Source organism: Nerophis ophidion, linkage group LG12 (genome assembly GCF_033978795.1).
Source record: "Nerophis ophidion isolate RoL-2023_Sa linkage group LG12, RoL_Noph_v1.0, whole genome shotgun sequence".
NCBI classification, from domain to species: domain Eukaryota; kingdom Metazoa; phylum Chordata; class Actinopteri; order Syngnathiformes; family Syngnathidae; genus Nerophis; species Nerophis ophidion.
This window is the reverse complement of record NC_084622.1, coordinates 51,229,296-51,247,505: the sequence shown is the minus strand read 5'-3', so window position 1 is coordinate 51,247,505 and position 18,210 is coordinate 51,229,296. Positions and strand designations below refer to the sequence as shown.

Below are 18,210 nucleotides of genomic sequence, written 5' to 3'. Positions count from 1 at the left end.
GAGCGCAGGTGTCGTGTGGAGGATTTGGGGGTGAGCAGTTCTATGAGGTAGAGGGGGGCATTTCCATGGAGGCACTGGGAGACTTTGAACTCAATCCTGAGTGGGACAGGAAGCCAGCGAAGGGATTTGAGGACTGGTGTGATGTGGTCGTATTTCCGCACTCTCATCATTACATATTTTCATGTTTTTATGAGCAGAAAGAAGCAAAGTTTATTTAATCTCACCCCTTTTCCATTTGTTTGTTCAATTTACTGTAATCAATCTGTAAAAAACATTCAATAAATAAATATTCTATCAATAAAGCTCTCATGAAAAAATAGTTTAAAAGTTGTGTATAAAATGGTTTAATTTCTTCGCTGAAGTTAAAGACGTGAATCAGAATTCTGCGTACTTGTACTTTGTAAACACTTTGAGTTTTTTGGTTTTTTTTTTTTAACTGGATCATATTTTTACTTTGTTTAAGTTATTTGCTTCTCATCCATTCCATTAATTATTTCAACAAACTGAAAAATAAAAATAAATCATTTATTCAAGAGAATTACCAGAGAGAATTATAATTATATATAACCTGAAAATAAAATGTGTGCATTTATTATCAGTTTGAACACAAAGATGTACTTTTCAAAACTCTACATTTAAAACTTGATTTTACAGTTTGAAAATACATTTGGCTCTAATTTAGCTCCATATAAAAAGCGTATTAAGAAATGTGCCTGGTCCAGTTTGCTTAAAACTAACATTTAACATGTTCATATTTTTCCAAGACATTTTTTTTCTCCATTTTTTTTTCTCTATGTGTGCTTCTTTAATCATAAAGGTGACACTTAAACACAGAACAATCTTTAAATGACAATGTAAGCAAACTAAATATTGCAAGTGTCATTATGTAAAAGGTGTGGTAGGAACAGTGATCAGTAATATATATAGAGAAATGTAAATTATTAAAAAAACTTTTTGCTTCTTCCTACTCCTTTTTGGAATAACGCACCTAGTCTGCCAGGGCATAAGAAGACATCACGGATGACTTGTTACATTTAGCAAATAATTAGACCCAACTAGATTCTCTCTTTTCTTGATTAGAGACAGAAGAAAAGTTTATTTGTTGTTCTAAAATGTCTGGTTTTTCATGTTTTTTTTACTCACTCTTTGCAAATGTGTCATAGCCAGTGATGCAAATTGGGCAATGATGTGAGGAAATGCTGGCATTTTTATTCCTAAAGTTGTTTTAATTCCTTCCTTTTTTTTTGTATATTAAATATATATTGTTCACACAGCACACATCGTGGAGGAATTTTAAAATGTCACCACATTCATTCCAAAATGCTCCCGAATACTAGATTGTATTAATCCACTGTGTTCATGGGACAGGAAGATCAAGGAGAGCATGGGTTCTGTTGCGGCCAAATTAAACTTCCTCACACACAGCATGGCCCAAGGGAAGAAACAAGGACCACAAATCAGTGATGGCGTCCCTGCTTCCAGCACCAACATCCAAGATGCTGTCATCCACGACCACAGCATCAAGGACAAAGTTGTGGTGAGACTGCGCAGATTTTCTTTTATTAAGTTAAAAGTTAAAGTAGCAATGACTGTCACACACACACACTAGGTGTGGTGAAATTTGTCTTCTGCATTTGACCCATCACCCTTGTTCACCGCCTGGGAAGTGAGGGGAGCAGTGGGCAGCAGCGGTGGCCGCGCCCGGGGATCATTTATGGTGATTTAACCCCCAATTCCAGCCCTTGATGCTGAGTCCCATTTTTATAGTCTTTGGTATGACTTGGCCGGGGTTTGAACTCAACCTACCGATCTCTAGGCCACTGAGTAGTTTTACCTCCTATTCGTTTTGTAAATAGGGTTGCCAGCCGTCCCTTGCCAAACAGAATCCTCTCGTGTTTATTGATGATTGTATTAAAGGCCTACTGAGATGAGATGTTCTTATTTAAACGGGGATAGCAGGTCCATTCTATGTGTCATACTTGATCATTTCGCCATATTTCCATATTTTTGCTGACAGGATTTAGTAGAGAACATCGACGATAAGGTTTGCAACTTTTGGTGCTGATAAAAAAGCCTTGCCTGTACCGGAAGTAGCAGACGATGTGCGCGTGATGTCACGGGTTGTGGAGCTCCTCACATCCGTACATTATGTACAATCATGGCCACCACCAGCGAGAGCGATTCGGACCGAGAAAGCGACAATTTCCCCATTAATTTCAGCGAGGGTGAAAGATTTGTGGATGAGGAAAGTTAGAGTGAAGGACTAGAAAAAGAAAAAAAAGGCGAGCGCAATGGGAGCGAGTCAGATGTTATTAGACACATTTACTAGGATAATTCTGGAAGATCCCTTATCTGCTTATTGTGTTACTAGTTTTTTAGTGAGATTATAAAGTCATACCTGAAAGTCGGAGGGGTGCGGTGACCGCCAGTGACTCAAGCCAATGGAGGAGCCAAAATGACAGCTGCTGCAGGAGGACGCTCCGATTAAGAGCCGACCTAATATCACAATTTTCTCATCCAAAAACTTGCTGGTTGACATGTGGTAGAGAAACATGTTCGCTAAAGCTTCACAACAAACAAAGAAACACCGGCTGTGTTTTGGTTGCTAAAGGCAGCTGCAATCCACTGCTTTCCACCAACAGCATTCTTCTTTTATAGTCTCCATTATTAATTGAACAAATTGCAAAAGATTCAGCAACACAGATGTCCAAAATACTGTGTAATTATGCGATGAAAAGAGACAACGTTTAGCCGTAAGTTGGTCTGGGCTGATATGTCTGCGACAACCAATAATGTCACAAACACGCGTCATCATTCCGCGACGTTTTCAACAAGAAACTCCGCGGAAAATTTAAAATTGCAATTTAGTAAACTAAAAAGGCCGTATTGACGAGGATGAAAGATTTGTGGATGAGGAAAGTGAGAGTGAAGGACTAGGAAAAGAAAAAAAGACTAGGGCAGTGGGAGCGATTCAGATGTTATTAGACACATTTACTAGGATAATTCTGGAAAATCCCTTCCCTGCTTATTGTGTTACTAGTGTTTTAGTGAGATTATATGGTCGTACCTGTACAACCTGAAGGTCGGCCCCGCACCTTTCTTCAGCACCAGTCGACGGGTGGTGGTGATGCCCATCTCTGCCCTTCGCAAGGGACGCTCTTCGAAACACGATTTTTCGAAATGATCGCTGCATAATACACTGTACTTTGTGTGTGTGGTCCAATCCAACCGTGTTCGCTTGACCGCTCTGTTCCACAGTAAATCTTCACCGTCATCTTTCAGGAATGTAAACAATGAAACACCGGCTGTGTTTGTGTCGCTAAAGGCGGCCACAATACACCGCTTCCCACCTACAGCTTTCTTCTTTGACGTCCCCGTAATTCATTGAACAAATTGCAAAAGATTAACCAACACAGTAGTCCAGAATACTGTGGAATTATGCGATGAAAACAGACGATTTATAGCTGGGAACGATGCTGGAACAAAATGTCCTCTACAATGCGAGACATCACACGCACACATCATTACACCGCAACGTTTTAGCAGGATTTTTCGGCGCGTAATTTAAAATTGCAATTTAGTAAACTAAAAAGGTCGTATTGGCATGTGTTGCAATGTTAATATTTCATCATTGATATATGTGGTGGCTAGTAGTGGCTTTCAGTAGGCCTTTAAACTGTCAAGGGAGGCTCTTTGTCCCGTATTTTTATTATTGTAAAAATACAAAAATTGGAAGAATATCAATATATTCCATCATTGGAATATATTTGCTGCATGCTCAGTCCAACCCAATCGATGCCGGATTGCTAATTTATCAAACTGATTGCAGTTTTCTGGCATCTTTTTAATCTTTTTGCCTTGGCTCAAATCAATCCTCCTCAGCCTGGCAGCAACCAGCAATAGCTTCTGGGAATCAGACTCCAAATGTGACTTTTTACCACAGTGACATTTTTCTGTTAAGAAAAAAAAAGACAAATGGGGAAGTTCGGACATCGTTTTTGTCTGAGTTACATGTGGCGATCACGACCAGAATATACGTGGTAGTATTGCTAGAAAAATAGGGTACATTTGTAGTCAAAGGGTACAGAAATGTGTGCGGATTGTGGGAGATTATAATGGTCATGTTATCCAAAAAGGTTGAAACATCTACAACATACAAGATGAGTCCAGTTGCCTTCATTCACTCTTTGTGGATACAAAACTCCTTTTACATAACTTTAAAACGTCAAAAACAATGGGATCGACCAGCCCTGCAAGGTTTTTAAAATGTTTTTCTTCAAGTGTTGACGACCCTAACTCTGCACCACTGATATAATATTGATGCTTATTTTTTCCCCCAGATCTATTATCTGAAAGTGACCATTGATGACGGCTTCGTCTATAGTGAAATGACCTTTGAGGACTTTGAGATGATCCACAAGCAGCTGCTGAAACACTTCATAGAGTCCACTCTGCCTCAGTGAGTCATAACACTAATCAGTCTGCTATTGGGGATTGTAAGCTTGTTTGCTAATATAAAAATTTGAGATGTACGATAATATAGGACCGCCGGTATTATCGGCCGATAAATGCTTTAAAATGTAATATCGGAAATTATCGGTATCTGTTTCAAAAAGTAAAATGTATGACTTTTTAAAAGACAGTTGTGTCTCCCAGTCAGACTTGCCAACGCTCCCCATTTTCCTGGGAGGCTCCCGAATTTCATTGCCCCTCCCGAAGATCTCCCGGGGCAACCATTCTCTGGATTTCCACCCAGACAACAATATTGGGGGCGTGCCTTAAAGGGGACGGCGTGGCGAAGTTGGGAGAGTGGCCGTGCCAGCAATCTGAGGGTTACTGGTTCAATCCCCACCTACTACCAACCTCGTCACATCCGTTGTGTCCTGAGCAAGACACTTCACCCTTGCTCCTGGTGGGTGCTGGTTAGCGCCTTGCATGGCAGCTCCCTCCATCAGTGTGTGAATGTGTGTGTGAATTGGGCTCCTTAAAAAGGGGTAGAAAAGCACCATACAAGTACAACCATTTACCATTTACCATCACTGCCTTTGCATACCGGCCCAATCCCATAATATCTTCGGCTTTACACACACAAGTAAATGCAAGGCATACTTGGTCAACAGCCATACAGGTCACTCTGAGGGTGGCCGTATAAACAACTTTAAAACTGTTACAAATATGCACCACACTGTGAAACCACACCAAACAAGAATGACAAACACATTTCGGGAGAACATCTGCACCGTAACACAACAGAAAAAATACCTAGAACCCATTGCAGCGCTAACTCTTCCGGGACTCTACAATATACACCCCCCGCTACACCCTACCCAGTCCACCTAAACCTCCTACTTCCGGGACGCAACAATATACACCCCCCGCTACACCCTACCCAACCCACCTCAACCTCCTCATGCTCTCTCAGGGAGAGCATGTCCCAAATTCCAAGCTGCTGTTTTGAGGCATGTTAGAAAAAATAATGCACTTTGCAACTTCAATAATAATTAAAGCTGCAAGCAGCGATCGACGAAACCAAGTATTTATAGCCATCTTTTGTATTCAAGGGGGAATTGCAAACTTCCTGTTGATTTTAGCTGGGGGTTGTCAGTGTATGAAATATAGGTCTAAGTGAGACCTACATATAGGTTTTTGCTTCATGTGTCTTTGACATTCCTACTGGGAGTTAGTGGCAGTTTTGTCTGAGCAGGGTGCCGCCATCTTGAGACTCTAATGTATTGGGAATGGAGAGACTCTTTTGTATTGAATGAGGAATGGCAAACTTCCTGTTGATTTTAGCTGAGTGTTGTCAGTGTATGAAATATGGGTCTAAGTGAGACCTACATTGAGGTTTTTGTTTCATGTGTCTCTGACATTTCTACTGGGAGTTAGAGGCAGGTTTGTCTGAGCAGGGTGCCGCCATCTTGAGATGGCAGCAGCGCACCAGCAGCAGAGCAGCAGTTCTTTGAGGGCTCATAAAATCCAAACCGGAGCAGTAATTAAAACTTTTTCATCAACTTTTAATCAGAAGGGTTCAATCTCTCTCCTGTGCGTATATGAAGCCGACACGACAAACGCGCTCAGAGGAGATCATGTTTGAAAAAACAGTTTTTATACAACTTTTGTTTTGAAGGGGGAATTGCAAACTTCCTGTTGATTTTTGCTGGAGGTTGTCAGTGTATGAAATATAGGTCTAAGTGAGACCTACATAGAGGTTTTTGTTTTATGTGTCAATGACATTCTTACTGGGAGTTAGAGACACTTTTGTCTGTGTTTTCTTCCTAGGGAGCGCTAGTGCGCAATTTAGATTTTTGGGGTTTGTTTTTTGATTAGATCGCAATTTTCGCCAGTCCTGATGTGTGTGTTCAATTTGGTGAGTTTTGAAGCATGTTAAGGGGGTCAAATTACAGCTCAAAGAGGTGGCGGTATAATAATAAAGAATGATAATAAAAGGCTAGAAATTCAATAGGGTCCTCTGTCCTTTTGGGACATCGGTCCCTAAATATTGCAGTGCCATGTTGAAATTTTTTTTCCATAACTTGAGTTGATTTATTTTGGAAAACCTTGTAACATTGTTTAATGCATCCTGCAGGGCATCACAACAAAATGAGGCATGATAACGACTGTATATATCGGTTGATGTCGGAATCAGTAATTAAGAGTTGGACAAAATCGGATATCGGCAAAAAAGCCATTATCGGACATCCATCCATTTCTATCGCTTATTCCCTTTGGGGTCGTGGGGGGTGCTGGTGCCTATCTCCGCTACAATCGGGCGGAAGGCGGGGTACACCCTGGACAAGTCGCCACCTCATCACAGAGCCAACACAGATAGACAACATTCACACTCACATTCACACACTAGGGACCATTTAGTGTTGCCAATCAACCTATATTATCGGACATCTCTAATAAAAATACTTATTTTCTGGTGTCATCATGCTAATTATCAGCACTGTGGCTATAATAAATACATTGAATGCGACGTACTTACCTAATTGTTTACTCTTCTAGGTTCCCCTCCTGGTATATGATGACATTCACACCAAGCAGAAAGGTGTCTCAGTTGAATAAATACCTTAAACAGCTTTTTGAAGGACCTTGCAAGGGAGTAAGTTGTGTTGATATTCTCTCTCGCTGCTCTCCTCGATGTTGTCAACAACCTTCCCAACTCTTTGCTTCCAGAATGAATTTGTGTGCAGCTTGTTTTTGGACGGACCCAAAAGAGATACTCAAGGAAATGTGGCAACAGGTGATTTTGCACACACACACACACACACACACACACACACACACACACACACAAACTGTAAAAAAAAATTGCCTTTACAGAGATAATTATTAGGGTCCGCCCTGCCCATGGCAAAGGACTCCACAGGAGTCCTTTGCCATGGGCCAAGGACCCTATTGAAACTGTAAGGTTTTATTCTTTATGATTATTCCGCACTTTTGCGCTCGAATTTGACCCCCTTAACATGCTTCAAAACTCACCAAATTTTACACACACATCGGTACTGTGTACCTTCCCAACATATTAAGCAACCAAACCGCAGAAATTTAAATTGCGCACTAGCGCCCCCTAGGAAAAAAAAAACAGACTGCTTGTAACTTCCGTTAGCAATGTCGTAGAGATATGAAACAAACACCTCTATGTAGGGCTGACTTAGACCTAGATTTCATAATTTTATTTTCTAGGGCAAAAGTCAACCAAAGTTTTGCAAAAACACATTCAAAGCTAAATTTTCGCAAAAAATGCTATTTTTGCCTCTTTGAGCTGTATCCCCAGGTGCATGTCCAAAGACATGCACCTGGGGATAGGTTGATTGGCAACACTAAATTGGCCCTAGTGTGTGAATGTGAGTGTGAATGTTGTCTGTCTATCTGTGTTGGCCCTGCGATGAGGTGGCGACTTGTCCAGGGTGTACCCCGCCTTCCGCCCGATTGTAGCTGAGATAGGCGCCAGCGCCCCCCGCGACCCCGATGGAAATGGATGGAAAAAAAAAAAAAAAATGGATGAGCTGTAATTTGACCCCCTCAAAATGCTTCAAAACTCACCAAACTTGGCACACACATCAGGACTGGCGAAAATTGCAATCTAATGAAAAAAACAAATCCCTATACTCAAAATTTCGCTTTAGCGCAATTTTTGAATAAAACACAGCAAAAACTGCTCCTAGGAAGAAAACACAAACAAAATTGGTTGTAACTTCCAGTAGGAATGCCAGAAAGACATGAAACAAAAACTTCTATGTAGGTCTCACTTAGACCTACATTTTAATCATTGACATCCTTCAGCAAAAATCAACAGGAAGTTGCCAATTACCCCTTCAAAATAAAAGTTTTGTAAACACCCGTCACCTTTTTTCAAAAGTTATCTCCTCTGAGCGCGTTTGTCGTTTCGGCTTCAAACTCGTACAGGGGAGAGATTGAACCCTTCTGATTAAAAGTATTGAACAGAGTTTTGATTACTGCTCCGGTTTTGATTTTACGCGCCTTCAAAGAACCCCTGCGCAAAGTTACCTAAAAAATATAATTTTTGCCTCTTTGAGCTGCAATTTGACCCCTTTTAAAATGCTTCAAAGTGCAAGTAAAGCTCTACTATACAAAGCGAAAGCCATTTATCAACAACATCCAGAAACGCCGATCTGTAATTTGACCCCCTTACCATGCTTTAAAACTCACCAAATTTTACACACACATCAGGACTGGCGAAAATTGCCATCTAATAAAAAAACCAAACCCTAAAAATCAAAATTGCGCTTCAGCGCCCCCTAGGAAAAAACCCAGACAAAACTGCTTGTAACGTCTGTTAGGAATGTCGTAGAGACATGGAACAAAAACCTCTATGTAGGTCTGACTAAGATCAGTGCTTGGCAGCGGCCAAAGGCAGACCCGACCAACGCTGCTTGCAGCTTTAATTGGTTTTGAAACCACAAGGTGATATTTTCTCCCTCGTAAAATAGTCTGGAATTTCCGGGGCTTTTTGCATATTCAGTTAAAAAAAAGTAGCAATGATTGTCTCACACACACACACTAGCTGTGGCCAAATTATTATCTGCATTTGACCCATCACCCTTGATCACCCCCTGGGAGGTGAGGGGAGCAGTGAGCAGCAGCGGTGGCCGCGCTCGGGAATCAATCAACGACTTTGACACCTAATCTAGGAGCTGTGCTCACCTTCTCATAGGACCGGGTAGTTTTGGTCTTTATTGTCATTGCACAAGTACAACAAAACTTTGTTTTCAGCACAAACCTGTTCAAGATTAGACAAACAAACAGTGTTCAGGGTTACAGAACAAGAACGCTGATGGCGCCCTGTAAATGATGGGGAAAAAGGTAAACGCTGGGGAAGGATGAGTAAAAAAATGCAATCTAGACTGGGCTCCTAAGGGGGTCCAGTCTGAAGTGGGGAAAAACATCCATAGCAAAGCACATATACATATTACAACATACATCTCCAGATATCTAGCAACAGAGGGGAGGGAGTGCGGGGTCATGGTGGCAGGCCGCAGCTCTCAGGCGCTGACCATCCTTCCATCACCCCTATGGGATTTTTATTGGGGGGCTGGTGTGTATGTGTAAGCCTGCAGTGTGTCTCTGTTCCGCGGCCTTGATGTCGTGCAGTCGCTAGTCCAAAGTCAACAACAACAGGTGTGTGTGCATGAGAGACAAGAAGGGAGTTTGTTGTGTCTTCGCTGCACTGTCCTTCGGGAGAGCCTCCAAGCCAGGGAAACAATCCAGGTTAGAATGTTTTGTATGCGAGTGAAAATAAAATTTGCTTTTCACTCTAATGGCCTAGTGGTTAGAGTGTCCGCCCTGAGATCGGTAGGTCGTGAGTTCAAACCCCGGCCGAGTCATACCAAAGACTATAAATATGGGACACATTACCTTCCTGCTTGGCACTCAGCATCAAGCGTTGGAATTGGGGGTTAAATCATCAAAAATTATTCCCAGGCGTGGCCACCACTGCTGCCCACTGCTCCCCTCACCTCCCAGGGGGTGATCAAGGGTGATGGATCAAATGCGGAGAATAATTTCACCACAACTAGTGAGTGTGTGACAATCATTGCTACTTTAACTTTACTCTGTGTCGTTTCTGTCCATATTTGTATCAATCAGCCCACCCAATTCACTTTCAAGAGAGCTAACTTAGCGGTTGGATTGGCTTTCTTGTATTCTCGGCCGCTAACAAAAACGCTACATCAGATCTGGACAAAATATGGCTCGTTAAGATTTTTCAATCTGACCCGCAGGACGTTCTACATTTTTTTTTTTCAGATCGGCTGACAAATGCTTTAAAATGTAGTATTGGAAATTATCGGTTTCTGTTTCAAAGAGCTAAATTTCTGACTTTTTGAAATACCGCTGTGTACACGGGCGTAAGGAGGAGGACAGAGCGCCAATAAACCTTAAAGGCACTGCCGTTCATGCCGGTCCAATCACATAATATCTGTGCCTTTTCACACACAGAAGTGAATGCAATGCATACTTGGTCAACAGCCATACAGGCAGTGTTAATTTTGTTGACGGAAAATTTTCGTCATAGTTATCGTCGACGACCTTTTTTTTCCTGACTAAAACGAGACAATAACTAAATCAATTAATGTTTACTTATATAGCCCTATATCACTAGTGTCTCAAAGGGCTACACAAACCACTACCACATCCTCGGTAGGCCCACATAAGGGCAAGGAAAACTCACACCCAGTGGGAGGTCGGTGACAATGATGACTATGAGAACCTTGGAGAGGAGGAAAGCAATGGATGTCGAGCAGGTCTAACATGATACTGTGAAAGTTCAATCCACAATGGATCCAACACAGCCGCGAGAGTCCAGTCCAAAGTTGATCCAACACAGCAGCGAGAGTCCCGTTCACAGGAAACCATCCCAAGTGGAGTTGGATCAGCAGCGCAGAGATGTCTCCAGCCGATACACAGGCGAGCAGTACATGGCCACCGGATCGGACCGGACCCCCTCCACAAGGGAGAGTGGGACATAGGAGAAAAAGAAAAGAAACGGCAGATCAACTGGTCTAAAAAGGGAGTCTATTTAAAGGCTAGAGTATACAAATGAGTTTTAAGGTGAGATTTAAATGCTTCTACTGAGGTGGCATCTCGAACTGTTACCGGGAGGGCATTCCAGAGTACTGGAGCCCGAACGGAAAACGCTCTATAGCCCGCAGACTTTTTTCGGGCTTTGGGAATCACTAAATAAAAAATAATTTACGTGGACTAAGACGATGACGAGGTGTATTGACTTATTCGTCAACGAATAAAAACGAGACGAAAATGTCTGCCAGAGACGAGATCCAATCGGAACTCATTTCGTTAGGAAGAGGCGGGAGGAGTTGGGAAGAGAACCAATCAGACGCAGTGTAAGAAATGCAGCGCGAGGATTACGGGGAAAAACACAACAAACTTTAAGCGACATTTACAGTCGAATCATCCCGAAATCCACACACAGGTCAGCATTTTCCACAACATACAACTCACTCGACGTCATCCCGTTTATTACACGGCTTACTGCTTAGGCTGTTGCCCCCGCGACCCGACCTCGGATAAGCGGAAGAAGATGGATGGATGGATGGACTCGTGAAATACTACATTTGAGACATGAGTTTCATCAAAATGTGACTTGTATCGGTGATTTTTCCCTGTTTTGCTTTGACTTTCAGAAATTGAAGGGAAAGTTTACATATTACCCTTTAGTCGACTAAATCTACTGTAGTTTTCGTCGACTATAATCTTATATTTCGTCAACTAAAACAAGACTAAAACTAAAACCATTTAAATAACTAAATTACATTTTAGTCAAAGGACTATGACTCAAACTCAATCAAATTTTGCTGTCAAAATTAACACTGCATACAGGTCACACTGAGGCTGGCCGTATAAACAACTTTAACACTGTTAAAAATATGCGCCACGCTGTGAACCCACACCAAACAAGAATGACAAACACATTTCGGGAGAACATCCGCACCGTAACACAACATAAATACAGCAGAACATATACCCAGAACCCTTTGCAGCACTAACTCTTCTGGGACGCTACAATATACACCCCCTGCTACAACCAAACCCCGCACCCCCCCTTTTTTTCCATAACTGAAGTTAAAGTTGTTCTTTTATTTTGGAAAACCTTGTTTTTGATCAATTGATTAATTGAAACTTTTATTATTAGATTGCACAGTACAGTACATATTCCCTACAATTGACCACTAAATGGTAACACCCCAATAAGTTATTCAACTGGTTTAAGTCGGGGTCCACGTTAATCAATTCATGGTAAAGTTACATAGTTTAATGCATCCAGTGGGGCATCACAACAAAATAAGGCATAATAATGTGTTAATCTGGAGAAATCACTCCACATAAGCGCCATGGCCGGAAACCAACATTGAATGACCGGGACCTTCGATCCCTCAGACGGCACTGTATCAAAAACCGACATCAATCTCTAAAGGATATCACCACATGGGCTCAGGAACACTTCAGAAAACCACTGTCACTAATGGACCATTGATGAAGTACTGGCTGTCCAGAGTCGAGACCCAGGATGGACCGCTCGCCTGTGTATCGGTTGGGGACATCTCTACGCTGCTGATCCGCCTCCGCTTGGGATGGTTTCCTGTGGACGGGACTCTCGCTGCTGTCTTGGATCTGCTTTGAACTGAACTCTCGCGGCTGTGTTGGAGCCACTATGGATTGAACTTTCACAGTATCATGTTAGACCCGCTCGACATCCATTGCTTTCGGTCCCCTAGAGGGGGGGGGGGGGGGGGTTGCCCACATCTGAGGTCCTCTCCAAGGTTTCTCATAGTCAGCATTGTCACTGGCGTCCCACTGGGTGTGAGTTTTCCTTGCCCTTTTGTGGGTTCTTCCGAGGATGTCGTAGTCGTAATGGTTTGTACAGTCCTTTGAAACATTTGTGATTTAGGGCTATATAAATAAACATTGATTGAATTCTACCAAGGTATATATCAGTCTCGGTTGATATCGGAATCAGTAATTAAGAGTTGGACGAAATCGGCCGAAAAGCCATTATCGGACATCTCTAATAGAAAGTATTTCAATGGTTGAAATCTGTGCTTTCGGGTGTTATAGAAGTTATTACGGTAATTAGACCAGGAACAAAGTAGAGTGGGCGGGGTTTGTTTTCAGAGCAGCCAGCCAGAAACACCTGTGTCAGAAACAGAAAGCAGATTTTTACATGACAATATATCATAATGTAGGTGTTTATTACCCTTTGCCTTCATATTTTACTGGTGTTTTATGGGGAGTTTTGTTGAGTTTTGCTTGACCAGAGAAGTAAAAGAGGAACACTATTCATATGTTGTTAATATTCAGTGTTTTATCGTTCATAGTTGATATTGTAAATCTCACTTTATTTATTTTTATGTACTTTTCAGTAAAAAAACTGTAAAATTCCATTCCGTTTTTTTGAGGTGATCTATTTTTAGAATTCTATTGTGACTTTTGCTATCAGCGTTGCTGAAAAAAAGGCCCCAAACGAACAAACTGTACGGTACATTTTTACAGCTGAATGTGTATATATGTGTACACACTTACACTTTGGCCCCCCAGACACATTTTTTTCATCTCAATTGTGGCCTTAAAGTCCATATATTTGCCCAGCTCTGAGCTACACGGTGTTGAGAACTTCCATCCATCCATTTTCTACCGCTGGTCCCTTTCAAGAACGTGTCACCTGCGTGCATCGTCAGCAATAAAAGCGCTGTGGTCGGCCAAATATATATTGTCTATTGTACAACTCTAGGTTTTACAGTATTTATTTCAGATATAAGCTGATGTTGACAATATCAATCAATCAATCAATGTTTACTTATATAGCCCTAAATCACTAGTGTCTCAAAGGGCTGCACAAACCACTACGACATCCTCGGTAGGCCCACATAAGGGCAAGGAAAAATTCACACCCAGTGGGACGTCGGTGACAATGATGACTATCACATTTAATAATAATAATATATCATAGTAATAATAATAATAATAATAATAATATCACATTTATATGTTGACTTCATTACAGGAGACTCTCCTCAAATCCAGCTCTTCATTTCTTACACCGACAGAAAGCTCTCCGTCCTGGTGAAACACCTGAAGAACATCGTAAGTTCCAATGACAAGATCAGCATGACTTGTAGGTGACTTAACAGTCGCCACGGGGCTTGTTGTCACCAGAAGGCGCCAAACGGCTCTAATCCAGACGCCTACGTGGTGACGTGTCTGAGACCAGACCTCACAAAGAGATCCAGGAGGAAGACCAAGGTGGTGCGGAATCATGACAACCCCACCTTCAACGAACTGGTACAACTTTTATTGGACGTTCACTGCGAGGTCTGCTTGTTTGTTTCACGCTATTTCTGTAAACGTGGGAATGATGAATCGTGGGTAAAACATCCAACACTTAGCATTACCCTTTTAAGTTACACACCCCGTTTCCATATGAGTTGGGAAATTGTGTTAATGTTCATTTAAACGGAATGATTTGCAAATCCTTTTCAACCCATATTCAGTTGAATATGCTACAAAGACAACCTTTGATGTTCAAACTCATAAATGATAAAATGGTTATACTTGTATAGCGCTTTTCTACCTTCAAGGTACTCAAAGCGCTTTGACACTACTTCCACATCCACACACTGATGGAGGGAGCTGCCATGCAAGGTGCTAACCAGCGTCTTGCTCAAGGGCACAACAGACATAACGAGGTTTGTACTAGGTGGGGATTGAACCAGGGACCACTGCGCCACGCCGGAAACTTTTTTTTTGTGCAAATAATCATTAACTTTAGAATTTGATGCCAGCAACACGTGACAAAGAAGTTGGGAAAGGTGGCAATAAATACCGATAAAGTTGAGGAATGCTCATCAAACACTTATTTGGAACATCCCACAGGTGTGCAGGCTAATTGGCTATAAAAACAGCTTCCCCAAAAAATGCTCAGTCTTTCACAAGAAAGGATGGGGCGAGGTACACCCCTTTGTCCACAACTGTGTGAGCAAATAGTCAAACAGTTTAAGAACAACGTTTCTCAAAGTGCAATTGCAAGAAATTTAGGGATTTCAACATCGACGCTCCATAATATCATCAAAAGGTTCAGAAAATTTGGAGAAATCACTCCACGTAAGCGGCATGGCCGGAAACCAACATTGAATGACCGTGACCTTCCTTCCCTCAGACGGCACTGTATCAAAAACCAACATCCATCTCTAAAGGATATCACCACATGGGCTCAGGAACACTTCAGAAAACCACTGTCACTAAATACAATTTGTCGCTACATCTGTAAGTGCAAGTTAAAGCTCTACTATGCAAAGCGAAAGCCATTTATCAACAACATCCAGAAACGCCGTCGGCTTCTCTGGGCCCGAGATCATCTAAGATGGACTGATACAAAGTGGAAGAGTGTTCTGTGGTCTGACGAGTCCACATTTCAAATTGTTTTTGGAAATATTCGACATGGTGTCATCCGGACCAAAGGGGAAGCAAACCATTCGGATTGTTATAGGCGCAAAGTTCAAAAGCCAGCATGTGTGATGGTATGGGAGTGCATTAGTGCCCAAGGCATGGGTAACTTACACATCTGTGAAGGCACCATTAATGCTGAAAGGTACATACAGGTTTTGGAACAACATATGCTGCCATCTAAGCGCAGTCTTTTTCATGGACGCCCCTGCTTATTTCAGCAAGACAATGCCAAGCCACATGTTACAACAGCGTAGATTCGTAGTAAAAGAGTGCAGGTACTTTCCTGGCCCGCCTGCAGTCCAGACCTGTCTCCCATGGAAAATGTGTGGCGCATTATGAAGCGTAAAATACGACAGCGGAGACCCAGGACTGTTGAACGACTGAAGCTCTACATAAAACAAGAATGGCAAAGAATTCCACTTTCAAAGCTTCAACAATTAGTTTCCTCAGTTCCCAAACGTTTATTGAGTGTTGTTAAAAGAAAAGGTGATGTAACACAGTGATGAACATGCCCTTTCCCAACTACTTTGGCATGTGTTGCAGCCATGAAATTCTAAGTTAATTATTTGCAAAAAAAAATAAACTTTATAAGTTTGAACATCAAATATGTTGTCTTTGTAGTGCATTCAACTGAATATGGGTTGAAAAGGATTTGCAAATCATTTCATTCCGTTTATATTTACATCTAACACAATTTCCCAACTCATATGGAAATGGGGTTTGTAGAATGTTCATAAAATTATGATTGACGACACTTCAAGTGGTGGACTGGTGATGCTGCTCATTTACTGAACTTAATTGCTAACATGAAAACAAGAATCATTAATGTATTTGTCCATTAAAAAAAAAAAAAAAAACCCATTCAAACTTGTATAAAAACATTACTGTCTGAGCAACTAAAATATTAAATTATGCACATTAACCTTACAGCCGGGGCTTTCTTAGAGATATAAATCGATACTTAAAGCAGTTTGAAATCCATCCATCCATCTTCTTCTGCTTATCTGAGGTCGGGTCATGGGGGCAGCAGCCTAAGCAGAGAAGCCCAGACTTTCTTCTCCCGAGCCACTTGGCCCAGCTCCTCCCGGGGGATCTCGAGGCGTTCCCAGGCCAGCCGGGAGACTTAGTCTTCCCAACATGTCCTGGGTCTTCCCCAGAACCACCTCATCTGGCTCCTCTCCATGTGGAGGAGCAGCAGCTTTACTTTGAGTTCCTCCCGGATGGCAGAGCTTCTCACCCTATCTCTAAGGGGGAGACCAGAGAGGAAGCTCATTTGGGCCGCTTGTACCCGTGATCTTATCCTTTCGGTCATGACCCAAAGCTCATGACCATAGGTGAGGATGGGAACGTAGATCGACCGGTAAATTGAGAGCTTTGCCTTCCGGCTCAGCTCCTTCTTCACCACAACGGATCGGTACAACGTCCGCATTACTGAAGACGCCGCACCGATCCGCCTGTCGATCTCACCATCCACTCTTCCCTCACTCTTGAGCAAGACTCTGAGGTACTTGAACTCCTCCAACACAAAATGATTTTGCGTGACATCACATAAACCGAACATGACAAACCCAATGCACTTTTTTTATTCCATCCATCCATCCATTTTCTATCGCTTATTCCCTTTTTGGGGTCGCTGGCGCCTATCTCAGCTACAATCGGGCGGAAGGCAGCGTACACCCTGGACAAGTCGCCACCTTATCAGAGGGCCAACACAGATAGACAACATTCACATTCACATTCACACACTAGGGACCATTTAGGGTTGCCAATCAACCTATCCCCAGGTGCATGTCTTTGGAGGTGGGAGGGGCCTATCCCCAGCTGCATGTCTTTGGAGGTGGGAGGGGCCTATCCCCAGCTGCATGTCTTTGGAGGTGGGAGGGGCCTATCCCCAGCTGCATGTCTTTGGAGGTGGGAGGGGCCTATCCCCAGGTGCATGTCTTTGGAGGTGGGAGGGGCCTATCCCCAGCTGCATGTCTTTGGAGGTGGGAGGGGCCTATCCCCAGCTGCATGTCTTTGGAGGTGGGAGGGGCCTATCCCCAGCTGCATGTCTTTGGAGGTGGGAGGGGCCTATCCCCAGGTGCATGTCTTTGGAGGTGGGAGGGGCCTATCCCCAGGTGCATGTCTTTGGAGGTGGGAGGGGCCTATCCCCAGGTGCATGTCTTTGGAGGTGGGAGGGGCCTATCCCCAGGTGCATGTCTTTGGAAGGAGGGGCCTATCCCCAGGTGCATGTCTTTGGAGGTGGGAGGGGCCTATCCCCAGGTGCATGTCTTTGGAGGTGGGAGGGGCCTATCCCCAGGTGCATGTCTTTGGAGGAGGGAGGGGCCTATCCCCAGGTGCATGTCTTTGGAGGTGGGAGGGGCCTATCCCCAGGTGCATGTCTTTGGAAGGAGGGGCCTATCCCCAGGTGCATGTCACTAAAATTCTGGAAAATTAAAATGGAAAAAGATAATCGCATCGAAACACTCAAAACTGATGAAGTAGCCAGAACAATATTATAAAACATTTTCCTCTGCCAAGAAAGTATTTTGTGTTAAATAAATCTTTGAAAAGGTTTTTACACATACAAGCATACTTGCCAACCCTCCTGGATTTTCCAGAAGACTCTAACGGCATAGCTCGGTTGGCCGTTGGTAGAGCAGCCGTGCCAGCAACTTGAGGGTTGCAGGTTCGATTCCCGCTTCCGCCATCCTAGTCACTGCCGTTGTGTCCTTGGGCAAG

The 18,210-nt window shown here is 42.8% G+C and overlaps 1 protein-coding gene across 1 annotated transcript in view; it reads left to right on the top strand.

Annotated features, from left to right (window-relative positions):
- LOC133563536 (phosphatidylinositol 3-kinase C2 domain-containing subunit gamma-like) overlaps positions 1–18,210 on the top strand; it is a 74,971-nt gene that overhangs the window by 55,451 nt on the left and 1,310 nt on the right. Inside the window, exons 27-32 of the mRNA XM_061917706.1 lie at positions 1,369–1,537; positions 4,341–4,459; positions 7,009–7,105; positions 7,180–7,246; positions 14,048–14,127; positions 14,200–14,325. Coding sequence (XP_061773690.1) covers positions 1,369–1,537; positions 4,341–4,459; positions 7,009–7,105; positions 7,180–7,246; positions 14,048–14,127; positions 14,200–14,325 — 658 coding nt within the window. The remainder of the gene's footprint in view (positions 1–1,368; positions 1,538–4,340; positions 4,460–7,008; positions 7,106–7,179; positions 7,247–14,047; positions 14,128–14,199; positions 14,326–18,210) is intronic.